Source organism: Halichoerus grypus, chromosome 7 (genome assembly GCF_964656455.1).
Source record: "Halichoerus grypus chromosome 7, mHalGry1.hap1.1, whole genome shotgun sequence".
NCBI lineage: Eukaryota > Metazoa > Chordata > Mammalia > Carnivora > Phocidae > Halichoerus > Halichoerus grypus.
Window position 1 is genome coordinate 33,704,161 of NC_135718.1, and position 27,415 is coordinate 33,731,575.

A 27,415-nucleotide genomic window follows, 5' to 3' on the forward strand; every position below is an offset into this window, starting at 1 on the left:
AAGATGCATGTGTAGGGTCACAAAATGACTCTTAAAAATGTACTCTTTATTTCTTTAGAAAGAAGGCATAATTTAAAATGATTTATTTATTCATTTTAGAGAGAGAGAGCACGAGCAGGGGTAGGGGCAGAGGGAGAGACTGAATCCTGAAGCCGACTTCCTGCGAGCGTGGAGCCTAACACAGGGCTTGATCCCAGGACCTTGATTATGACCTGAGCTAAAATCAAGAGTCAGCCACTTAACTGACTGAGCCACCCAAGCACCCCAAAAATGTATTCTTTAAATTGTCAGATTAAAGAAGTAATAGAAGGTAAAGAATATTTTTAGGTGTAAAACTCCTCCTTTGCCTGCCAGGGAGGACTTGGTGTCAGGTAAAAAAGATCAGGTGAACAAAGTAGCTTTTGTCCTCTACCCCTTCTCTTTTTGTAGCTATAGGTGCTTTCAGCTAAGCTAATGTGTAAAGTAAACTATCTGGGCAAAAAATTTCTGTAAGTTCTAAAGGACTGAGAACTTTTTTCATCATATTTTTAGTATCACTAAATAGTAATACTATTTTCTTTGTGGCAGTTTTGGCTTTGTTTTAATGTTCTTATTATGGCAAGTGTTAGATTTTCTGTCTTAAGGAAAGGTGCAATTAACCTGAAAAAAGTCACTTCAATTATATTTCCTTTTTAATACTAAAAGATATTCTTTACAACAAAATATAGAACTTACCTTGATCATTTTATCAAAAGATCTCTCCTTCAAATTTTTCCCATCTCACTTACAGTGTATTAAAGAAAAAAAGTAGCAAATATATCCTTTATTTTTGTCCAAGTATGCATACTGTGGCTCAGTAACAATAGTCTTTATTCACTAAGGAACCTGACAACTGTTAGAATTTGAACTCCACATGAGCTGGTAGTTTAATTTCCCACTTAAATCTTTTCATTCTTCATAAGCAACCTTGTGTTACTGTTTCAGGCTTCTTAAAAACAAGTTATTCTGTATGACTGGTTTGCTGCATCTAAGCAGCATTAATCCTCTGGTAATTATCACCCTTCATAAAATCCTCCAAATGTTTTGTTTTTTTTTTAAAAAGGAAATTCAACAAGTTATTGTTGAAAACTTACTATTTTTCATCTTTTTATTATTTGTATTTTAATATTTAAATTTCATCTATCTACTGAAAGACTTATCTATTTGTTATCATAGCCCTCTGTTTTCACCAGATAGTTCTAGGAATCTATAGATTAAAGTAATGCAACAGTGGTCCAGGTAATTCAGTATTAAACTGTGTGCTATAGAACACTGTTTCGCAAGACAGTAAGAGATTTTCATTTCTGAAAAGTATTCAGTACTCAAACAGGTTTGGGGGGAAAAGGGAATACACCTTTACTCTGAGACTTCTCATTTAACGTGTTAATGAAATTTTGAACTTACAAGAGAAGAGAGGGACAAAATATGTAGGATTTCCTCAATTTATTTGTCCATAATCTACTTTCTTCATGATTCAATGTTCTAAACAATAGTAGTTTAATAAATGCTCCTTTATTTAATTCTGTTTTATATTTGGTCATTGCTGATCACTTAATTAAGGTGTATATTGCCTTTGTCTAAATTCCTGTAATTCTCCTGCCCAGAATATTTCTTTATCCATAAAACAATAAGCAGTTGGTTTTGGAGTGATAACATTTCTTAGAAATAACCTATATTACTATTTTAGTATCCCTAATGATGACTGAGATAAGTCAAGAAATGTTATACTTTTACTTGAGAAAGCACAGAAATGCGTCATGGATTTTTAGAAATACTCATCAAAAATTGAAATAGAAAAATAAAATTTACTGCTTTTGAAGAATGTTTGTTTATATAGAACATGAACTTATATAGAATATCTCAATTCCTAAGAAAGGTGTTTCTGTACTCCAAAAAAATGCTTTTGAGTATAGCTAAAAAATTTGTATTCACTTATTCAACATTTATTAATTGTTCACTATGTGCTAAGAATAGCATTTAGGCAATGGATGTATAGCAGTGGACAAAAAAGGGCAAGATTCTTGTCTTCATGGGCTTGTAATTTAGCTTTTTTCTTTATATATTGCCCATATTGTTATGAATACTTACTCTAGAATTGTTTTGTTTTTAAAAATACCTTTGATGTGGTTAAGACTATAGTTAGGCTGGTATTAAAAAAAACCTCAAACCTACAACTAATTTGCTAATGAGGAATGGCATGCACCATGAAATATAAGCATATAGTTAACTGGAAGGCAATAGGAACCATTTACTTGTACATTAGAAGCACATATCATTTATGTCTCACAGTCTTGTGTTTTATAATTACTTTACATTAAAATGCTATGAGATCCAGTTCTTTTCAAAAACTGGTGCTGAGTCAACTGGAAAACCATACAAACAAAATGAATCTTGAACCTCCATTCCACACCATGCACAAAATTCCAGATGGACTATAAACCTAAATGTGAATGGTAAAACAATAAAACTTTTAGAAGAAAACATAGAAAAATATCTTTATAATTTCAGGAACAGGCAAAGACTTCTTAAACAGGACATTAATAAGAACTAACCATAAAGGGATAAATTGGATTTCATTAAAAGCATGAACTTCTATTCATCAAAAGACAGAACTAAGAGTAAACAGACAAGCCACAGAGCAGAAGATATTTGCAATTACATATATTTGACAGAGGACTCACATTCAGAATATACAGAGAACCTCTACAAATCAGTAAGAGGTAGACAATAGAAAAAATGGTAAAAAAAAAAACCCTGCACAGGTTATTCACAAAAGAGGATATTCAAGTGGACAATAATATAATGAAAAGGGATTCAATTTTATAAGTCAAATTAAAAAATGCAGATTAAAACCACAATATAAAACTACTATATACCCACTGGAATGGCTAAAAAGGAAGAGACAGATAATACCAACTGATGACAAGGATATAGAGCAACAAGAATTCTTCTACACTGCTGGCTAAAGTATAAACTAGCACTCTTGTGGAAAACTGCTTCACAGTATCTATTATAACCGATCATATACATACCCCCTGACTTAGCAATTCCACTCCTAGGTAGACACCTTAACAGAAATGTGTGCATATGTTCACCAAAAGACACACAAACAAATGTTCATGTTAGCACAATTTGTAACAGTAAAATTGGAATTAACTCGTATGTCTTATTAATAGTAGAATGTATAAATTAGGGTATATTTTTATAATGGCAGACTACACAGCAAAGGGAATGAAGGAACCACAACTACATGTAGCAACATGGATAGATTTCACAAACATATTGAGCTAAAGAAGGTAGAACCTTCTTAAAAAATTAATACTACATGATTTCATGTATACAAAGTTCAAAATCAGGTTGAATTTATCTGTGGTGTTAGCGGTTGTGACAGTGGTTACCCTTTGAGAGGGAGAAGGGTAATGGCTGAAAGAAGAGTAAGGGATAGGATCTCTTTTGAGGTACTTACTGGTCAAGTTTTCCTCTTTCCCCTAGTTTCCCCAAAATCGAATACTTAAAAACAAGATCTGGGGCACCTGTCTGGCTCAGTCAGTAAAGCATGTGACCCTTGATCTCAGGGTCATGAGTTCAAGCCCCACACTGGGCATGGAGAAAGAAAGAAAGAAAAGAGAGAAAGAGGGAGGGAGGGAGGGAGGAAGGAAGGAAGGAAAAGATCTAATCCTAGATGGGGAAAGGAATATTACGAGGTCATTTTCATGGCACAGGATTGTAATAGGAAGAAAAAAATAGTATACCTGACTCATATCTAGGCTAATAGGAACCACATATTTGATTTTTCCTGTAAGGCTTTAGACTGTATATTCCCAGGCTTTTAAAAGGCTCTTCCTATGACAAGGTATCTGATCCGTCACTTAGAGTTGGAATTCTATGTGCTCTCCAATTGTGTCTAAATCACCATGCAATACTCAAGGCACAGTCTTAACAGCCCCAAAACACAGTGGTCTAACCCAAATATCACCCTTACATGAATGCAGTCTAAGAATTCCCAGCAAACTGTTGGTTCATTTGGAGGTTAACTATATCTACCAGATCTTTTTCATATTGTAAGTCAGATTTCCTACATCTTGTATTTTTTTAAATTAAATTTAAAAATATTAAATACAGGGGGTGCCTGCATGGCTCAGTTGGGAGAGCATGCAACTCCTGATCCCAGGGTTGTGAGTTTGAGCCCATGTTGGGTGTAGAAATTACTCCCCCCCCCAAAAAAAAGTTTAATATTTTCCTTGCTAAATTTAACCTCATTGGCTTTCACTTATCACTCAAGCAGCATGTTCACTTATCACTAACAGCATGTTGATTCTACAGGTAACTCTCTTAGCTTTGTGTCATCTATACAAATAATTCATATTTCTTCTCTGTATTTATTATCCAAGTCATTATTTTAAAAATATGTTGATTCCAAACTATCAAAGATAGACATCTAGAAGGTGATGCCAGAGTCTTGAAGCATTTCCCAAGTATGTTTCATGTAATACATCCCAAAATAAGTGAGGGAGGGGTTCTGTGATGAGTTTGGGAAATGCTGGGTTACCAGAGAATTTCTCAGTCCTTACAATTCTAATGCACATGCAATTCTAAGAGGGAATTAGAGTATAAAGTGTTTCCCAAACTTGTCTGACTTAGAAATGCCTTTAAAGACATCTTTTTTCATCTTGAGAAATCACTGTTCCTGGAAAGACACTTTGAGAAATACTGCTCTGGGGTGATGATGATACAACATCCAACTTCTGTGGGCAAATGATTGTTTTATTTTTATTTATTTTTTTAAAGTAGGCTCCACGCCCAATGTGGGGTTTGAACTCATGACCCTGATATCAAGAGTTACATGCTCTACCAAATGAGCCAGCCAGGTGCCCCAAGAGATTGTTTTATTAGCCTCAAATCCACCTAACTGCATTATCATCCAACCTACCTAAAATTCTTCATATTGCCAAAAGATTATCAAGATATTGTTGAATGCAGCAATGATATATCTTATCAGTCTAACTTATCACAAAGTGAAATAGAATCAGGTAGAGGCTTTAGTATTAGGATTAGTAAGCCATGGATGCTCAATCTACTGTGAGAATTATGTTCAGTAAGAAGCTAAAAAGGTAAGATATATATTTTGAAGTTTCCCACAAAATTGGCTACATCTTAAAAATTTTGGTGATTAAAAACTAATCTTCAGTTATATAAAAACAAAAATTCGGTTATATGGGACATCTCATTTTCCAGTGATATTTAGTGAAATATTTCTGTGTATTAAGAATGAGTTACAGGGCACCTGGGTGGCTCAGTCATTAAGTGTCTGCCTTCAGCTCAGGTCATGATCCCAGGGTCCTGGGATCGAGCCCCGCATAGGGCTCCCTGTTCCGCGGGAGGCCTGCTTTTCCCTCTCCCACTCCCCCTGCTTGTGTTCCCTCTCTCGCTGTGTCTCTCTCTGTCAAATAAATAAATAAAATCTTAAAAAAAAAAAAAAAGAATGAGTTACAGGGGTGCCTGGGTGGCTCAGGTGGTTAAGCATCTGCTTTCAGCTCAGGTCATGGTCCAGGGGTCCTGGGATTGAGCCCCATGTCAGGCTCCTTGCTCAGAGGGGAGCCTGCTTCTCCCTCTCCCTCTCCCCTACTCCCCCCACCTGTGCTCTCTCTTTCACTCTGCTCTCTAATAAATAAATAAAATCTTAAAAGAAAAGAAAAGAAAAAGAATGAGTTATAGGGGCACCAGGCTGGCTGAGTCAGTAGAGCATGTGACTCTTGATCTTGGGGTCATGAGTTCAAGCCCCATGTTGGGTGTAAGCTTACTTAAAAAAAATGAGTTACAAAAAATTATCACTCAATTCTGTATACTATATAAAGAGTATTATAATAAAAATAGTTTGAAATTTTTAAGGTTTTCATACCTTGTCAAAAGAATTTTACATATTCATCTGAAATCCATTTGAAAGATTATATTTAACAAAATAGATAGTCTTTGTAAAAGAAAACAGACACATGTAAGTATACCAAAGTCCTCCTTTCAGGGAATTAATTTCAGAACTGGGGGTAGGAGGATGATAGGGTTTACTTATTAAAAAAAAATTTACACATACAAATCATATTAAAATAGCACATTTAAAATTGAGACAGTATATTCAGATAACACAGTACCAGTACCACTAGTCCTCTGCACTGTGTGTGGGGTAGTAGACCTTAAGATGTTGTTGAGATAACTGGCTTCCATTAGCAAGCATGTGATTGGCAGGATGATAAAGTCTTTTCACTCACAGGTCAGCTATTTCCTTTTCCTTAAAAGAGGGCAATTCTGATGATCCATCTTTTAGCTACAGTCTCTCATTGAGTCCCAATTCTCTTGCCTTCAGCTTTGATATGGTTCTAACTTTCCTCTTGTATCAGCTCATACTTGTCATCAACTCCTCTATTCAGAACAGCAAATATCAGGAGTTTGACCTCAGGGCAAAGTCCGGGTGGGCAGGTAAAATTTGACCACTGGACCCACTTCCTAATCTTTCATACCCAGCAATTCATGAAGCAGTATCAAATTCAAACTAAAAGACAGAAGCATGACCCCTTATAAGTACTATGAAAAGGGCTCTTTTGCCTTTCTAAGTATACTTGAAAAGAACTGTCAGCCACACTATTAAGACAGAAATGGATCACAGACTAGAAAAAAAAGAAGGAAAAGTGCAGAAACCCAACTAAAATGTAAATAAAAGTATTAGCACCCTCTTTATGTTTGGTGATATAGTACTTCATATAAAAATATTAAAATAATAATTCTATGAAATGTCTTTATGAAGTCAGGAATATTAAAACATTACTGAAACTTTAAGGCATCTTTATTTAAATAACACTGACATCTGATACAAAAAACTTCTATCACCTCATATGAGACTTTAAAGACTAATTTTATTTTCAGTCAATTCCCATACTTGGCATTTCATCACTTAACTGTTTATAAATTAATTTGAGAAACAAATGTATGTGAAAAATAATTCTTTGTCAAGTTATTAATTCCAAGCCTCTAAAATCATAAAATTCAAGTATGTCTCAGTGGTCCAGCAGCTAGACAAGAATTAGTTGCACCTTCTTGTTTCAGAATGCAAAATACAAAAATAGAGTATGATTAAATTTTAACAATAATTAGGAAAAATTATTTTAAGCCCCTCTTTAAAACTAGAATAATTAATACATTAAAAATTAGCTCATTCAAATTTATCCACTAGTACCTTGCACTGAATACTAAATACCATACTTTAAAACTGTGTTTTATATTAAATAGGTATTTCTACATAAATCTTTAACAGCTCTACATGTGTCATAATAGATTTCAGAATTCTAAATGTTTCTAATAGATTTTTTTGTATTCACTTAAAAGTTTCTTAAGGGGCACCTGGGTGGCTCAGATGGTTAAATGTCTGCCTTCGGCTCGGTCAAAATTACACTGATGAGGAAAAGCCAACCAAGACTTAATGCCGTAAGTGCACATACTTGAAAAGTAAATTCAACCAAAAAGACTTGAGATGGTTATTAATATTTGTTGGTGTGCCTTAATAACAATTCCCTAGTGAGGGAATGCTTTACTTATGCTTGTAAAGAGGCCTTCTTTGGTGTCAAATGATGACTGTCTTTGAAGGAAGAAAGTACCTGGGATCAGAGTTTTAATCTGCATTGAACAAACCACCTATTTGAACAAATCAAAGAACAGAATCTTTACCCACAATTTCAAATGTGGGCCTATTCACAATCCTACAATGTGATTACAAACTAGTTAATACCATACAAATTCATAAAAAACTGAGAAAATATCACATAATAAATTCCAAATTTTCTGAGAATAGATTATTTGTATATAATGGGAGATATCCTCAAATTACATACGCTTTGACTTGGAGAACATACTCATGTCCTTGTAACAGGGAAATCTACCTAATTGAGAAATGAAACATACAACCAAGCCTACTTCTAGTCTGCTAAAGGATTCCATTTCCTGTATTAGATCTTGTTCAGGGCAATAAGATTGCAACAGAGAGAACTCCTTCTAAAGCAAATAGATCTACCTTCTATAGAAAGAACATCTTCGGGTAAACTGGAATAAAAGTTCAGAGTCCACCTTTTTCATTTTCTACTATCTTCTCCAACTTAGTAAGGCTAATCATCCCCAGATCTAGGTCATCCATAACACTGTTCCTGGTTTGGCATAATACATGAGCACTGATTACAAACAGAAATAAATATTAATGTATCTTATATGTTCAGTGCCTTACAGATAAAAAACTGGGAAATAGGAATAATTTTTTCAGTTTCCTTCTAAACCTGACTTGAAGATATATCATTTGTATCCACATGACTCATTGTCCTGTAAGTATTCCTACCCAGTTTGTGGGAGTTTTCTTTCTTTAAAAGAGTTTTAAGCTCCACAAGATCAAAACTCTCTTTTACATTATTTTGTGTCTATTTCAACTATATCATCCCTCTCCAAATAATCAGTACATAGTAGTTCATACATATTTATAGAACACTGGCTTGGAATGAAAGCAAAAACAGCTGTATTCTCAAACATTTACTGAAATCAGAACTTCTTAATTACTCAAATTGGTCCTGCTCCAAAGATCACTGTGGTGGCCTATTTACATCATCGGTGAAGCCCCATCTTCAGTCATCTCCATCCCCAAGGGGGATGGGACCATTAACAGAATGATATCACAATGGCTTTTTTATTTTTATGATTTTACTTTTAAGTAATCTCTACACCCGACGTGGGACTTGAACTCACAACCCCAAGATCAAGAGTCAAATGCTCCACAGACTGAACCAGCCAGGTGCACTCACAATGGCTTTGTTCTAATTCCATCTCCATTTGGTTCTTCTTGCCAAGGGCAGCAGCCATCCTGTTGTCAGTTCTGAACCCCTGAGCCCTCTACCTTGGATCTATCTACCCCTCCTCCATACTCTTGTGCCTCACAGCTCTATTAAACTCCTTAATCCTAGGATTAAGAAAGAAAAAGGAGGAGGAGAAAAGAGGAAGAAACGAATAAGAAGAAAAAAATATGGGGGAGATGGAAAAAGGGTAGGAAGTAAATAAAGAAAATGACAATAAACAGGTCAAAGAGTAGTAAAATGATCAGAAGAGATTAAAAAATTATATTTGTTACTCTACTTAGAGTTACATGACCAGAAAAGAATTATATAAATGTATAATTACCTTTCTAAAAGTAGTTTTGTCCTTTTTTGTGGAGGCATACAGAAAATTTATTTTATTTATTTACTTTTAAAGATTTTATTTATTTGACAGAGAGAGAAAGAGAGAGAGCAAGCACACAAGCAGGGGGAGCGGCAGGCAGAGGGAGAGGGAGAAGCAGGCTCCCGCTGAGCAAGAAGCCCGATGCGGGGGGCTCAATCCCAGGACCCTGGGATCATGACCTGAGCCGAAGATGGAGGCCCAGCCAATTGAGCAACCCAGGGGCCCCCAGAAAATTTATTGAAAAAGCATTCTTTACCACAGTTTTAAGCAAGGGGCTCCTTTCTAGGTTGTCATCATTTACATTTAACTTGGGTCCTGACACTAATTATACCACCAATTTTCATAATAGGACCATGAAATCATTAAGAAATAACTCAAACTTCTAGTGTCATTAAACCAAAGTATAAAGTTATTTAGTCATGTGCTTAGCAGGTAATGAGTAAGTTAAATATTCACCAATAAAAGTGCTCCATGAGGTTGAAACACCAAATAGAGATACAAGTTCAGAGAGAAGGGCCAAACATATAGTTATAAAAGAAGCACTTTTCCAAAGAAAGATTGTTTCAAGGCAAACAAGCATTCCTGTAGAATTAAAAAAAAAAAAAAACAAAAAAACCCAAACCACAGCAAGAGTAGAAAGCAAAACCTGAGAACTACATTCTTCCATCTTACTTGTCTGAGGTCAATGAATGCTAGCTGCAGGGTGTCCCCCTGGAACCCCGGCACAGGCTCAGAGCTGGCAAACACTATTAAGAAAAAACAAAACACAAGAATAAAAACAAGATTGTAAAATATACAAGGATTTGACCACTAAATTAATTTCTACTCATTACAAATGTATTATAATATTTACATGTAACCATTTCAAATGAAGACTATTTATGACCTTTAATTTTCACTACTGAGAATGTTCTCCACACCCATTACCACAAGTATTTTAATAATTTTAAACTTCTAATCTACCATTTAATCACTGTAATCCTTAATTACAATAAATTCAGAATGGTTATCCCACATAAAGTTCAAGAGTAGTAATACACTTCAATCAAGCAAAGTTTTCCGACTCTATTTAGCCTTAGGTGAACGATTATAGAAGCATTTTGAAACTATACCAATTCCATGGCTGTCAACATATTTCAAAACTTCTCCTTTGTTACAGAACATGCTTATAAAAATCCTACCTCTAGCTAAAAACAGTAATGGGCAGACACATAAAAAGTCAGCTTTACATGCAGACAACAGGTAAAGTGTTCTAAGTAGCAAAATGAAGATGATGCAGGAATGTCTGTTCATGTCTTCTAGTAATTTTTTTTCCATAAAGGAATCCCACCTCTTCAAAAACTAAAAAAAATATTTTAAGACAAAACTGAATCAAAAGATTGTTTCTTCTCTTTTTTTTTCCTTAAAGATTATTTATTTTGGGGGGGGCGGAAGGGGCAGAGGAAGAGGGAGAGAGAAACGCTAAGCAGACTCCATGCTGAGCGCAGAGCTGGACTCGGGGATGGATCTCACAACCTGAGCTGAAAGCAAGAGTCAGAGGCTTAACCAACTGTGCCACCCAGGCGCCCCTCAAAAGATTTTTTTCTATAATTTTCTTGCACTTAAAAATTTATAATACTAGTAACATAGCTTGTTTAGTTAAGCTGAAGACAATTCCAGTATTAGTTTTTTGTTTTTTGTGGTTTTTTTTAAAGATTTTATTTATTTATTTAACAGAGAGAGACACAGCGAGAGAGGGGAACACAAGCAGGGCGAGTGGGAGAGGGAGAAGCAGGCTTCCCGCGGAACAGGGAGCCCGATGCGGGGCTCGATCCCAGGACTCTGGGATCACGACCTGAGCCGAAGGCAGACGCTTAACAACTGAGCCACCCAGGCGCCCCTCCAGTATTAGTTATTTTGATGACAAGACTTTTGACTCACAAAAAGGACCTATCATTTTACATGCAAGTTTCTCTGATACAAGTAAGAATGTCTGCAAGTATTCTGTGTTTTCCTATAAAACATTACAGATTTTCCATTTATGAATTTATCTAAGCCGGTATTTTGGAAGCCATTTAAATGTGCACCCTATATATATAGTTCTCGGAATAACAAAAATAATTCTTAAGTTTAGTGCATTATGTGTGAAATACAGTTTAGAAAAGCTCAGAATCATATATTTAATTTAATTTTTAAAAGATTTTATTTATTTATTTGACAGAGAGAGAGAGCACAAGCAGGGGGAGTGGCAGGCAGAGGCAGAGGGAGAAGCAGGCTTCCCGCTGAGCAGGGAGCCCGATGTGGGACTCAATCCCAGGACCCCGGGATCATGACCTGAGCCGAAGGCACTCGCTTAACCGACTGAGCCACCCAGGCGCCCCATATATTTCATTTTAAAAAAATGAAAGCCAAGCAGAGCTTAATTTATCTGGCATTTTTAGGAAGTAAAGATGTCAAAATAGGTTTTGTTGTTGCTGTTGTTTTAAGATAATGTTAGTTTTTTAATCTTAGGCATTTTTGATGAAATTTTAAACTATAACATAATACTTCCTTTGTTTTTTTAACTTTGAGTATTCTAAATATTATTTAAACGTTTCTTAATTCTCTGGATTACTGTTAAGAATGCTTTTTATTCTATACAATACAATTAATTCTGAGGGCTGTCATATTATTTAGGTCCCCTCCCCCCCTTTTTTTATATTAAATAGCTCAGAATGCTATGCTGTTTGAGTTCTTATGTCTAGCTCTTGTAATTTTTCTGCCTTTTATCTCGCAGTTTTAACATAAGTTCTTACTCTCTGCTCTCTCATTCATCTTATTAATATGCTGCCTTTAACAGTCTTGAGCTGGCCAGTCAGCTGACTACTAGAATTGTGTCTAAAGAGCGAGCAAGTACAGCCTGAGTAAGGGACTCTCCCACAAACAGGGTGAATGAATTCTATATATGCTTTTGAGTATATGTGCTTTTTGAGTAGGAATAACCTTTTTGTCAGTCAGAGGTACACCATTTTTTCCTTTTACTTCTTGGTTCTCTGCTATGTACTACGTACATAGTTATGGCCATTAGATAGGTGACCACATTCACTTTTCTCAGGCCATCCTTTCCAGAAAGCTAAGATTTATTGAGCAAATCTAGCCATACTTTTCATTATTTAGTATAATTTACTCACATCATTGTCTTTTCATACAATGAAAAGTGGTATAATTTCATACTGTGGTGACCCCATCACCCCAACCATGTTCCAAATAGAGTTGTCTTTCTCTAGTACCAACACGTCTTAATTGAAAAATAATAAACAAAATTACAATTACCAATTAAAAGTAAAGATATTTAAAAATTTTAAAAAGTAGTTTTCTTAAGACCACCCAGCATATTGTTGGCTTTCTTGCCCCAGTCTCAGGCTACTGTTTCCAAGTAACAGTTAACTATGAATCCCTAGTGGTCTCCAATCAAAACTGTAAATGTTGGCTCAGCTTTACCATCTCCACATATACATACACATACACAGAAAATAAATACTTCCTCTAATACAGGGAGACTTACTTTATATATCAGGCATAAGTTCAAATTCGATTACACTTGTAATCATTATCTCCCAGAATTTTTCTGCACTGAAAATAACGTCCTTTTCTCTCAGTTCCTGTTTAAGGTACTATAGTTTAAGCCCCATTACTTGGCATTAAGCCAAAGAGCTTAGTGTCAAAATTGTAATAGCCCCATAAATTTATATAGCACTTTATAGTTTACAAAGCAGTTTCTCACACACCACCTACTTTGATCATCACAATAACTTATTTTAGTAAACAGGACATGCAGATGATGGATCATAAAATCTTAGCAGCTAGCTTAGCAGCTAGAAGAGACACTCCCTTTGAAATACCTCCACCAGTCCCCTGAAGGCTTGGCTTAAAAGTCACGCAGTCCTTCATTTTACAGATTAGAAAAATTAAAAGTGAAATGACTTGCCCAGGATCACATAGCTAATTCAGATCTCCTAGCATTCAATCCATTGATCCAGAATCTGATTAAGTATTAACCTCTCACCTTTTATTCTATCTCTCGCAAGAACCTCCCAATATGGAAGTGCAACTCACTAGTTCATAGCTCTCGGGGCTTTTTCTCAAGTGTTTCTTAGGCATAGGAGACAATTTAGCAATCTGATAATCATCTGGTACAGAGGATATTTCTAACTATATGCTATTCAATCTGTTCCATGGCTTCATATTTTTTTCTTTACTTCCTTAAAACTAAAATTCAGCCATTCCTGTTGTTTCTATCTTCTGAAATATCTTCAGCCTGAATCTGTCTCTACTTTAGTTCAAGCTATTATCACTTCTTGCTTGGATGCTAACACACACCTCTCCATCCACTACTCCCAGTGTGTTTTATGTAAGATGTAAATGTAATTTGTGCCACATCAGAGTTTAACATCTTTCAATGGTTCCCCATCACCTTCACGATAAAGCAAGACAAATAAGGTCCTTTATAATCTGGCCTTTGCCTATCTCTCTAGTCTCATCTCTTACCGCTTCCCTAGGGGCACCTTAAACTCTTTCCATACCAAACTACCAGCACTTCCTTGCATACACCACAGTCTCTTTCCACAGAATCTTGATTCTTCTGCCTGGAGCAGCCTTTCTCCTCTATTTTTCCATCAGTTAACTCTTACTTATCCTTCCATTCAATCCTCACCTTCAGTGGAAGACTTCCATTATCCTGCAGGCTGGGTTAGTCTTCCTCTGTGTTCTCACTATAATTTCCTGTGCACAGGCAAACTACACCACCCATTTTGCTATCTTATAATTGTTTATCTGTCTGGGTCTTCCCACCTGATCATGAACTGAGGGTAGAGAATATATTTCTGTTTCTACATCCCTATCACTTAGCACAATGCCTGACATATGAGTAGTCAACAAAAGTTTCTTAAATGAATGAAGGAAATGAAAAAATGAGCAGATAAATTCTAAAGGAATTCTATCCAGTCCTGGTAATTGATATATAATGTAGCTTGCTGATTAGATCATTATAAATAGAGCTGTCCAACAGAACTTTATGCAATAATAGAAATGTTCTCCATCTGTACTGAATTTATTTAAATTTAAGAGCCACATATGGCTAATGCACTGTAAAGCTATAACCTTCTGTATATATATTGCATTTATTTCAAAATAGTTGAGAATGGCTGAGAATACCCCTAATGTTTTCATCAATTAAAACTAAATTGTGAGTTCTTCCACTAAACAAGAAGCTGTGAGAAGTAGAGATCATTTCTTTTACCTTTATATAATCCATGTCTGGTGTATATGAAATATTCAGTAAATGTGTTGAATGAATGAATAGTAATACAAATAATTCATTTCTATTAATACTCTCTAATGGTCCCAATAATTCTGGAGACAGATTTCAACCTTTGAAGTTTTAAAGAATTGAATACTAATTTTTGGGATCCCTTTAAGTATTGTCTTCAGATTCCCTCTTGGCTCATCCAGATCCTTATTTTATATATGATTTGTCATATTTTGGGGCTTTCAATGTTCTTTCCCCTTAGGTCATCTTTTTTTTTTAAAGATTTTATTTATTTATTGGAGACAGAGAGAGAGAGCAAGAGCGGTGAAGGGAGGGCAGAGGGAGAGGGAGAAGCAGACTCCCCGCTGAGCAGGAAGCCCGACTCAGGGCTTGATCCCAGGACCCTGAGATCGTGACCTGAGCCAAAGACAGACACTTAACCAACTCAGTCACCCAGGAACACCCCATTAGGTCATCTTTTTATGATTTTTATTTAATAATGCCTACTTTCTTATTATGATATCTGTGTCTATGTCATTTAGCCATGCCATGAAGGATATTTTTTAAAAACACATTGATCCTGGTCTTCCAATAAGATATTTAAAAAGAGTTTCCAGGAAAAAGAATAGTTTTCAGGCTTTTTAAAGTTGTTTTTTTTTTTTTAGTATTTTACTTTTAAGTAATCTCTACACCCACCATGGGGCTCGACCTTACAACCCCGAGATCAAGAGTTGCATGCTCTACTAACTGAGCCAGCCAGGTGCCCCTAAAGTTGCTGGTTTTTTGTTTTTTTTTAAATAAAGCTAGTCTAAATCTTCTGGGTTTTTTTCTCTTAATGGTCCAATTTGACCATTTCTTTTTTTAAAACAAAATAACTTCATGATATACTCATTTCCTCTTATTTTCTACTAGAATATGGAACTTAATAATAATAAATGACCCAAAGTTTAAAAATACCCTAAAAGAGTGCTCGCTTCGGCAGCACATATACTAAAAATACCCTAAAAGAAAGACTAGAAAGGGAGATCTGATCTTACTGGGAAGGTCATATATAACAACAGAGTAATACTTTGCTATATCAGCCTAACTGGGAAGGAGATAAGTCGGAATTGATTTAGAAGAAAGTGAAAGTGAAAAATAATACATGCTATGTAAACTGTGATTATAATGACAAAAAATGTCTTCCAAATTGGCCATCTCTGAATTTTTAAGAGAATAAAGAATATTTGTAGGCAAAAACATGAATTATTTGTACATATAACAAAAAAGTTTTATCCTCAGGATCTACACATAGATGTACAGGGTTTGGTATGGGGGTACAAAAACTGCTAAGAAGTCAGGTCATGAGGGAGCGCCTGGGTGGCTCAGTCAATTGAGCATGTGACACCTGATTTTGGCTCAGGTCATGATCTCAGGGTCCTGGGATCCAGATCCGAGTCAGGGTCCCTGCTCAGTGGGGAGCCTGCTTCAGGATACTCTCTCTCCCTCTGCCCCTTCGGGCGCGCTCTCTAAAATAAATAAATCTTTTTTAAAAAGTTGTCAGGCTGTAAGTATTTATTCTGTCATGAAAATATAAAACCTACCCTGAAATTAAATGCAGAGGGAATAAGTCCTTGAACAATCTTGTCCTAGGTAGACAGTTATTTTTACTGTAAGGCAGAAAATGTGCATTATTTGGAAGACATCTACAGGGATATTTAGAACTGTCGGGGGGGGGAGGGGAAAAAAGAGTCATAAGAGCAAACAGACCAAAAGATTAACAAATGATTGAGAGAGAGGGTGAGGAGGCTAGACTAGTCTCAAGACTGCTTGTGGATGACAAGGCAGGGGCATATAAAATGGAATAATTTTGTAACTAACTAAATGACTGAAAATGAATACCAGTAGTCTGCATATTGAAGAGATTCCTTATAATTCTATTTCTTGCTAGATCTGAAGATTTAAAGTAGCTATTTAGAACTCAAATTTTGGCTAGGCAAGGAAGGTATCCAGTGTGGACCAGATGTGTCATTAGAAGGAATGACTAAGAGCACCATCTAGTGGTTTTTCTGGTGTTGAAGAACTCATGCCTGGGAGTCCGGGGTCTTAGAGTCTTGATTCTTAGACTTATATTATTACCCATGGTTGGAAGCAACGGGATGTAAGCCTCTAGGACCAAATTTCCCTCTATAGTCATCACCTCACTTTTATATAAAGTAGCATCTAGTCATCTCTCTTTCTTGGAATTAAATATGGGCAAAGTAGCCTCAATCCGGTACCTTAAGTGCCATTAAAACCAGGACCAAGTCAGGGAGGCAAATAGTGTAATAGCATCCAGTGTACTCTAAAATGAGACCCTGAGGGCGCCTGGGTGGCTCAGTCATTAAGTGTCTGCCTTTGGCTCAGGTCATGATCCCAGGGTCCTGGGATTGAGCCCCGCTTTGGGATCCCAGCTCCCTCTCCCACTCCCCCTACTTGTTTTCCTTCTCTCGCTATATCTCTGTCAAATAAATAAATAAAATCTTTAAAATAAATAAGTAAAAATAAAATGAGACACTGAAATATTGTCCTATGGCATATATCCACATGATTTTCCCTGAATCCTTTTATTTCAGATATAGGTCTTTTTTCAAGGTTAAAATTAGAGGCCCTGAGGTCAAAGCCATTAACACACATGTGCGTGCACGCGCACACACACACACACACACACACAATCTATAAAAAGCCTTCATCTATTTTTTTTAAAGAGGTCTTTATATCTAGAGATTCATCTATTCCTCAATAACTCACCATCGACACAGAGACCAGTACTCTTCAATCTGGAGCTTTTCTAATATCTGTGGAGTTAAGATGTTAAACTCTTAGGAGTGGATAACCTCATTTGGATATTTACACAGAATGTATGGAAAAGGACATTCTAGATCTATTTTTGGGTACTTCAACTCTTTCTGATTGCCTGATGCTTTGGAAATATTCTGTATTTTGTCGGTGATGTAAAAGATTTCTGAGATACCTTTATAAAAACCTAAGAGGACATTTTGATCTTTTCCTCTATGCATTTGCATTCATAAGGAACCTATTATTGGGGCCCAATACATAACAGGTGTTTAATAAGTATAAAACAAAAGCACACATACAGATTTAGAACATCTGCTTCACACCAAGTGTGGCAAATGCTCTTCCAACTAAGAAGCAATTTCTCTTGAAGTTATACAAAGTCTATTACAGGATCAAAGGTTCCGTGCAGCTTTCAGAGGTGGCTACATTTGCAATTCCAAATGGATGCCTTCCTGACTTCTCTAATCAGGTAGCTATAGTAGCATTCTGATTATATGGTCAAGTTAATCAAAAGTATCCACTTCATTCATACATGGACTCTACCTTGTATTTTTAATCTATACAACTTTTAAGCTAAATTAGGTTTACTTCTTACACTTTCTCACAGTACTCTATACTTTTATAGAATTTAACAATTTACAATCATATTTACTAAGGTGCAATTATTTAATGATTATCTCCCCTGGGCTTAAACCCCAAGACGGTGACAAACTTTTCTGTTCTGTTTACCACTATGTTGCCTACATACCAAACACATAGTAGATAAGAAGGAATTAATGTATGACTCCAAAGCCCCACTTTTGTTTGCCTTAAATTTCACTGCCTCCCAATCTTAAACTAGGATGCATTTTGGAAATTATCAATTCCATATCCCATGTTTTACAGGAAAAATTGAGGCCTCTCGATTGTTGAACGGTTTCAAAGCCACTTGCCCAAAATACAGGCAGGGCCAGGACTGGAACCATGGTCTCAACATCCTGACATATGTTCAGACCATCTTAAGGCTGATCTGAAAGAATTTTTAAAAAAGTTTACATAAGGGAGCACCTGGCTGGTTCAGTCAGTGGAGTGTGTGTCTCTTGATCTCGGAGTTGAGTTTGAGCTGGATGTAGAGATTATTCTTAAAAAATAAAACAAAATCTTTAAAAAAAAGTTCTACATAAATTCATATGATTCTACATTCCTGAACTCAGACATTTTATCAAGTTTGACCTAGTATGGGTTAAAAAAGAAAATGATCCAAAGAAAAACGACCAAAAGGGTATTAAAAATAATCCCCTAAGAATATATCAGACGACTATGTTTAAATAACCCTTTAAGTCTTCAGTCATCAAATATGTGAAGAATTTTTATAAATGTTATGTCTGTATCAAGATCTTAAATGGTATTGGGTTAAAGTAGAGTGTATCAGTTGGCCTTAACTTTTTGACAACAAAGGCAGAACTCTAAAAGAGACAAATGTAAATTATGAAGATTTCCTGATTAGTTAATTTGTTCATTTTTCAAAGTGTATGCTGTGAACATACCATTCTTCAAGGTGCCTACAATTACAAATTCTATATTGAATTTAACTGTCTATCCTGGATGTTAAATCTCTTCTCTCTCTGCCCTCCTTCCCCTTCCTCCCTCTCTTTCTCCCTCGTCTCACCTGCCCCCAATCATGAGATGTATTCTCTAGCTCTCTTCCACTATGTGATTCTAACCATCTTAATGATACCAAAGTGTACAGTTACTTAATAATTTTATGTATTTTCTCCTCCAAAATATCTGCAATCCATCCTCTTCTCTTCATTACCACTGCCCAAAGTCAAGCTCTTTTTATCCTTCACAAAAAAGTTCTATAGCTTCTTCCCAGGTTTGCCTACTTGCAGTATCTCATTTCAGTTCAATTTTCACATGACACAGAGTTAACTTTCTATGACAGATTTCATCATATCATAGTCCTGATTAAAAAGCCTGATTCAGTGGCTCTCTATTGCTTATTAAATAAAGTCCAAGCATTCAGGAGTCTAACTTTTTCCAGCCATATCTTGCAATGCTTTCATCATGCATCTGGTAGTCTAGCCACACAAGACTGTTTGAAGAGTCCCTTAGCATTCTCTCACCATAGTGCTTTTTTCTATGCCATTCCCTCTGCTCAGAATGCCCTTCCCTGCTTTAGATGAAATCTTACTCATCCGTTAAGACCCTGCTCAAATTTCACTTCTATTATAGTCAATCTTCTCAACCCCATGGAATGAAGAATTGCTCCCTCTTTACTACAAGTAATATATACTTACATAAAGAATTGTTATTAAAAAAAAGAACTGTTATGTTCTAGTACAGTTATTTACATGTCTGTCTTTTCCCAACCAACCAGACTAGGAGATTTTTTTTTTTCAGATTTTATTTATTTATTTATTTGAGAGAGAGAGAGAGAGTGAGTGAGAAACAGCATGAGAGGGGAGAGGGTCAGAGGGAGAAGCAGGCTCCCCGCTGAGCCAGGAGCCCAATGCAGGACTTGATCCCAGGACTCCAGAATCATGACCTGAGCCGAAGGCAGTCACTTACCAACTGAGCCACCCAGGTGCCCAGACTATGAGATCTTCGAAGCTTGACTCATCCTGGATTTCCCAGTATATACCAGGTAATAGATTCTCATTAAACATTTAAAGAAATGAATCTTCCTATGAATCAGTTGACTTTACATGGGGAAAAAAGCCAGTTGCAGACTGAAATTTTAGCTCAAGCCAATTTAACTCACAAGTATGTGTGTCACACAAGGAATATCAGCAAAAATTGTTTAAAAAAACAAGTGAGCGGCAAGATGGTGGAGGAGTAGGAGACCTAAATTTCGTCTGGTCCCAGGAATTCGGATAGGGATCAAACCATTCTGAACACCTATGAACTCAACAGCAGATGGAAGAAAAGAATAGCAGCAACTCTCTGAACAGAAAAGCGACCACTTTCTGGAAGGTAGGACGGGCGGAGAAGTGAATCCGAGGTGATATTCGGAAGACAGACCACTGGGGAGGGAGCATCCGTCAGCTGCTACTGGCAAGTGATAGAGCAGCGGAGCACAAAATCGGAACTTTCAGAAGTTGGCTCCGCTGAGGGACGTCGCTCCAGTGGCTAAGCGGGGGGTGGAACCCTCACTGGGACAGTGTGGTCTCAGGACCCTCGGGGTCACAGAAAGACCAGGGGTGCCTGAGTGCAGCAGAGCTCCCAGGGATCGGAGCAGGGAAGCCAGCTGCAAAGACGGAGCCAAGGAGTGGGCTCTCAGCTTGGGGTGGCCATAAACCGTGATCCGCAGTACCGTCGGGCCACTGCTCTTCCAGCAGGGACCCAACAAGCGGCAGATCCGGGGAGACTCCCCTTCCTCCCCCGGGAGGAGTGGCGCGGGAGTGCACCGCAGGGATCTGCTGGGTTTGGAGACTCCACACCGAGTCAGGTGCCAGAGATAGAAACGGTCGGTCACAGGCCGGGTGAGCACGGAGTGCGGCCGGAGACCGGGAGAAGGGAGTGAGTGACTGCTTTTCTCTGGGGGTGCACTGAGGAGCGGGCCCCGAGTTCTCGGCTCCTCGGGGCGGAGATTGGGAGGCCGCCATTTTCACTCTCGGCCTCCAAAGCTGGACGGAAAGCTTGCAGGGAACAAAAGCTCCCAAGAGCAAACCCGAGCAGATTACTTAGCCCTGACTGGGAAAGGGTGGGGCAATTCCACCTCCAGCAGAGACATTTGGGAACCACGGCAACAGGCCCCTCCCCCAGAAGATCAGCAAGAACAGCCAGCCAAGACCAAGTTTACCAATCAGTGAGAACTGCAAAACTCCAGGGCTAGGGGAATATAGCACATAGAATTCATGGCTTTTTTCCCCCTGATTCTTTAGTCTTTCAAAGTTAATTTTTTTAATTTTTTTTTCTTTTTTTTTGAATTTTTCTTTTTCCCTTTTTCTACCAACATTTTATCAATCCCTTTTTAAAAAAATATTTTTTATTTTTCATTTTTAGAGTCATATTCTATCCCTTCATAGTAGTTACCCGTATTTTTGGCATATATATATAAGTTGTTCTCTCTTTAAAATTTTGGGAAACAGTTTCTTCTAACAGACCAAAATATACCCTAAATTTCTAGTGTATGGCTTTGTTCTAGTCTCCTGCCTGATCACATTCTCTCTTTTTTTTTTTTAATTCCTCTTCTTTCTTTTTTCAACCAACTTCTTATCAATTCCTTTTATAAAATCTTTTATAATTTTCATCTTTACAGTCATATTCCATCCCTTCATCATATTTACCCTTATTTTTGTACATATATAAGTTTTTCTTTCTTTAAAATTTTGGGAGGCACTTTCTTCTAACAGACCAAAATACACCAAAAATCTAGTGTGTGGCACTGATCTATGCACCAGCCTGATCATATTTGATCATATTCTTTTTTCTTTTTTTTTTTAATCTTTTTCTTTTTCTTTTCTTTTTTCTTTCTTTCCCTTTCTTTTCCCCCAGTTTCAGGTCTCTTCTGATTTGTTTAGTGTATATTTTTCTCGGGTTGCTGTTACCCTGTTAGCATTTTGTTCTCTCATTCATCTATTCTCTTCTGGACAAAATGACAAGACGGAAAAAATCACGTCAAAAAAGAACAAGAGGCAGTACTGACTGCCAGGGACCTAATCAGTACGGACATTAGTAAGATGTCAGAACTAGAGTTCAGAATGATGATTTTAAAGGTACTAGCTGGGCTTGAAAAAAGCATAGGAGATATTAGAGAAACGCTTTTTGGAGAAATAAAAGAACTAAAATCTAACAAGTTGAAATCAAAAAGGCTATTAATGAGGTGCAATCAAAAATGGAGGCTCTAACTGCTAGGATAAATGAAGCAGAAGAGAGAATTAGTGATATAGAAGACCAAATGATGGAAAATAAAGAAGCTGAGAAAAAGAGAGATAAACAACTACTGGATCATGAGGGCAGAATTCGAGAGGTAAGTGATACCATAAAATGAAACAATATTAGAATAATTGGGATCCCAGAAGAAGAAAGAGAGAGAGGGGCAGAAATATACTGGAGCAAATTACAGCAGAGAACTTCCCTAATTTGGGGAAGGAAACAGGCATCAAAATCCAGGAGGCCCAGAGAACCCCCCTCAAAATCAATAAAAATAGGTCAACACCCCGACATCTAATGGTAAAACTTACGAGTCTCAGAGACAAAGAGAAAATCCTGAAAGCAGCTCGGGACAAGAGATCTGTAAACTACAAGGGTAGAAACATTAGACTGGCAACAGATCTATCCACAGAGACCTGGCAGGCCAGAAAGGAGTGGCATGATATATTCAGAGCACTAAGTGAGAAAAATATGCAACCAAGAATACTATATCCAGCTAGGCTGTCATTGAAAATAGAAGGAGAGATAAAAAGCTTCCAGGACAAACAAAAACTAAAGGAATTTGCAAACATGAAAGCAGCCCTACAAGAAATATTGAAAGGGGTCCTCTAAGCAAAGAGAGAGCTGAAGTAACATAGACCAGAAAGGAACACAGACAATATACAGTAACAGTCACCTTACAGGCAATACAATGGCACTAAATTCATATCTTTCAATAGTTACTCTGAATGTAAATGAGCTAAATACCCCAATCAAAAGACACAGGGTATCAGATTGGATAAAAAAACAAGACCCATCGATATGCTGTCTGCAAGAGACTCATTTTAGACCCAAAGACACCCCCAGATTGAAAGTGAGGGGGTGGAAAACCATTTACCATGCTAATGGACACCAAAAAAAAAGCCGGGATGGCAATCCTTATATCAGACAAATTAGATTTTAAACCAAAGACTATAATAAGACATGAGGAAGGACACTATATCTTACTTAAAGGGTCTATCCAACAAGAAGATCTAACAATTGTAAATATCTATGCCCCTAACATAGAAGCAGCCAATTATATAAGCCAATTAATAACAAAAGCAAAGAAACACATCAACAACAATACAATAATAGTGGGGGACTTTAACACCCCCTCACTGAAATGGACAGATCATCTAAGCAAAAGATCAAGGAAATAAAGACTTTAAATGATACACTGGACCAAATGGGCTTCACAGACATATTCAGAACATTCCATCCCAAAGCAACAGAATACACATTCTTCTCTAGTACCCATGGAACATTCTCCAGAATAAATCACATCCTAGGTCACAAATCAGGTCTCAACCGGTACCAAAAGATTGGGATCATTCCCTGCCTATTTTCAGACCACAATGCTTTGAAACTAGAACTCAATCACAAGAGGAAAGTCAGAAAGAACTCAAATACATGGAGGCTAAAGAGCATCCTACTAAAGAATGAACGGGTCAATCAGGAAATTAAATAAGCATTAAAAAAAAATCATGGAAACAAATGAAAATGAAAACACAACTGTTCAAAATCTCTGGGATGCAGCAAAGGCAGTCCTAAGAGGAAAGTATATAGCCAATACAAGCCTTTCTCAAGAAACAAGAAAGGTCTCAAATACACAACCTAACCCTACACCTAAAGGAGCTAGAGGAAGAATAGCAAATAAAGGCTAAACCCAGCAGGTGAAGAGAAATAATAAAGATCAGACCAGAAATCAATGAAATAAAAACCAAAAGAACAGTAGAACAGATCAACGAAACCAAGAGCTGGTTCTATGAAAGAATTAATAAGATTGATAAACCCCTGGCCAGACTTATCAAAAAGAAAAGAGAAATGACCCAAATAAATAAAATCATGAATGAAAGAGGAGAGATCACAACCAACACCAAAGAAATACAAATAATTATAAGAACATATTATGAACAACTATATGCCAGCAAATTAGATAATATGGAAGAAATGGATGCATTCCTAGAGATATATCAACTACCAAAACTGAACCAGGAAGAAATAGAAAACCTGAACAGACCTATAACCACTAAGGAAACTGAAGCAGTAATCAAAAATCTCCCAACAAACAAAAGCCCAGGGCCAGATGGCTTCCCAGGGGAATTCTACCAAACATTTAAAGAAGAATTAATACCTATTCTTCTGAAACTGCTCCAAAAAGTAGAAATGGAAGGAAAACTTCCAAACTCGTTTTATGAGGCCACCATTACCTTGATCCCCAAACCAAAGACCCCATCAAAAAGGAGAATTACAGACCAATATCCTTGATGAACATGGATGCAAAAATTCTCACCAAAATACTAGCCAATAGGATCCAACAGTACATTAAAAGGATTATTCACCACGACCAAGTGGGATTTATCCCTGGGCTGCAAGGTTGGTTCAACATCCACAAATCAATCAATGTGATAGAATACATTAATAAAAGAAAGAACAAGAACCATATGATCCTCTCAATAGACGCAGAAAAAGCATTTGACAAAGTACAGCACCCTTTCTTGATCAAAACTCTTCAGAGTATAGGGATAGAGGGTACATACCTCAATATCATAAAAGCCATCTATGAAAAACCCACAGCGAATATCATTCTCCATGGGGAAAAACTGAGAGCTTTCCCCCTAAGGTCAGGAACATGGCAGGGATGTCCACTATCACCACTGCTATTCAACATAGTACTAGAAGTCCTAGCCACAGCAATCAGACAACAAAAAGAAATAAAAGGTATCCGAATCGGCAAAGAAGTCAAACTCTCACTCTTTGCAGATGATATGATACTTCATGTGGAAAACCCAAAAGACTCCACCCCAAAACTGCTAGAACTCATACAGGAATTCAGTAAAGTGGCAGGATATAAAATCAATGCACAGAAATTAGTGGCATTCCAATACACCAACAACAAGACAGAAGAAAGAGAAATTAAGGAGTCGATCCCATTTACAACTGCACCCAAAATCATAAGATACCTAGGAATAAATCTAACCAGAGGCAAAGAATCTGTACTCAGAAAACTATAAAATACTCATGAAAGAAATTGAGGAAGACACAAAGAAATGGAAAAACGTTCCATGCTCACGGATTGGAAGAACAAATATTGTGAAGATGTCAATGCTACCTGGAGCAATCTACATATTTAATGCAATCCCTATCAAAATACCATGAACTTTTTTCAAAGAAATGGAACAAATAATCCTAAAATTTGTATGGAACCAGAAAAGACCTCGAATAGCCAGAAGAATGTTGAAAAAGAAAAAGAAAGCTGGTGGCATCACAATTCCGGACACCAAGCTCTATTACAAAGCTCTCATCATCAAGACAGTATGGTACTGGCACAAAAACAGACACATAGATCAATGGAACAGAATAGAGAGCCCAGAAATGGACCCTCAACTCTATGGTCAACTAATCTTCGACAAAGCGGGAAAGAATGTCCAATGGAAAAAAGACAGTCTCTTCAACAAATGGTGTTGGGAAAATTGGACAGCCACATGCAGAAGCATGAAACTGGACCATTTCCCTACACCACACACACAAATAGACTCAAATGGTGGAAAGATCCAAATGTGAGACAGGAGTCCATCAAAATCCTAAAGGAGAACACAGGAGGCAACCTCTTCGACCTCAGCCGCAGCAACTTCTTCCTAGAAACATCGCCAAAGGCAAGGGAAGCAAGGGCAAAAATGAACTATTGGGACTTCATCAAGATAAAAAGCTTTTGCACAGCAAAAGAAACAGTCAACAAAACCAAAAGACAACCGACAGAATGGGAGAAGATATTTGCAAATGACATATCAGATAAAGGGCTAGTATCCAAAATCTACAAAGAACTTCTTAAACTCAACACCCAAAGAACAAATGATCCAATCAAGAAATGGGCAGAAGAGGGGGCGACTGGATGGCTCAGTCGTTAAGAAATGGGCAGAAGACATGAACAGACATTTTTTCAAAGAAGACATCCAAATGGCCAACAGACACATGAAAAAGTGCTCAACATCGCTCGGCATCAGGGAAATCCAAAAACAAAACCTCAATGAGACACCACCTCACACCAGTCAGAATGGCTAAAATTAACAAGTCAGGAAATGACAGATGTTGGCGAGGATGCGGAGAAAGGGGAACCCTCATATATTGTTGGTGGGAATGCAAGCTCGTGCAGCTACTCTGGAAAACAGTATGGAGGTTCCTCAAAAAGTTGAAAATAGAGCTACCATACGACCCAGCAATTGCACTACTGGGTATTCACCCCAAAGATACAAATGTAGTGATCAGAATGGATTACATGCACCCCAATGTTTATAGCAGCAATGTCCACAATAGGCAAACTATGGAAAGAGCCAAGATGTCCACCAACAGATGAATGGATAAAGAAGACGTGGTATATATATAATGGAATATTATGCAGCCATCAAAAGGAATGAAATCTTGCCATTTGCAACAACATGGATGGAACTAGAGGGTATTATGCTGAGCGAAATAAGTCAATCAGAGAAAGACATGTATCATATGATCTCACTGATATGAGGAATTCTTAACCTCAGGAAACAAACTGAGGGTTGCTGGAGTGGTCGGGGGTGGGAGGGATGGGGTGGCTGGGTGATAGACATTGGGGAGGGTATGTGCTATGGTGAGCACTGTGAATTGTGTAAGACTGTTGAATCACAGACCTGTACCTCTGAAACAAATAATTCATTATATGTTAAAAAAAAAAAAAAGAAGAAGAAGAAGATAGTAGGAAGGAAAAATGAAGGGGGGGAAATCGGAGGGGGAGATGAACCATGACAGACTATGGACTCTGAGAAACAAACTGCGGATTCTGGGGGGGGCAGGGGGATGGGTTAGCCTAGTGATGGGTATTAAAGAGGGCACGTACTGAATGGAGCACTGGGTGTTATACGCAAACAACGAATCATGGAACGCTACATCAAAAACTAATGATGTAATGTATGGTGATTAACATAATAAAATTTTAAAAAAATAAAAAAACAAGTGAGCACACAGATGGATCAGTGCTAATTCTTTCACCACCAGAAAAATAAAACAAACAAAAACTAAAAGCACATGGTTGAATGATGACAGAAACGAAATTATTTCCATCGTCCCATCTTCCCAACTTCAGTGAGATGTCCTTTTTGTTTCTACCTGTAGATTGACAATCTGAGGCCTAGGAAATACATGTATAAAGTTTTCACAAAGTAATGA

General features: G+C 37.1%; 1 protein-coding gene across 2 annotated transcripts in view; it reads right to left on the reverse strand.

Moving 5' to 3' along the window:
- EXOC6 (exocyst complex component 6) overlaps positions 1 to 27,415 on the reverse strand; it is a 211,605-nt gene that overhangs the window by 27,941 nt on the left and 156,249 nt on the right. For both annotated transcript variants that reach the window (XM_078077357.1, XM_078077356.1), the window contains one exon: positions 9,931 to 10,004. In XM_078077357.1, coding sequence (XP_077933483.1) covers positions 9,931 to 10,004 — 74 coding nt within the window. The remainder of the gene's footprint in view (positions 1 to 9,930; positions 10,005 to 27,415) is intronic.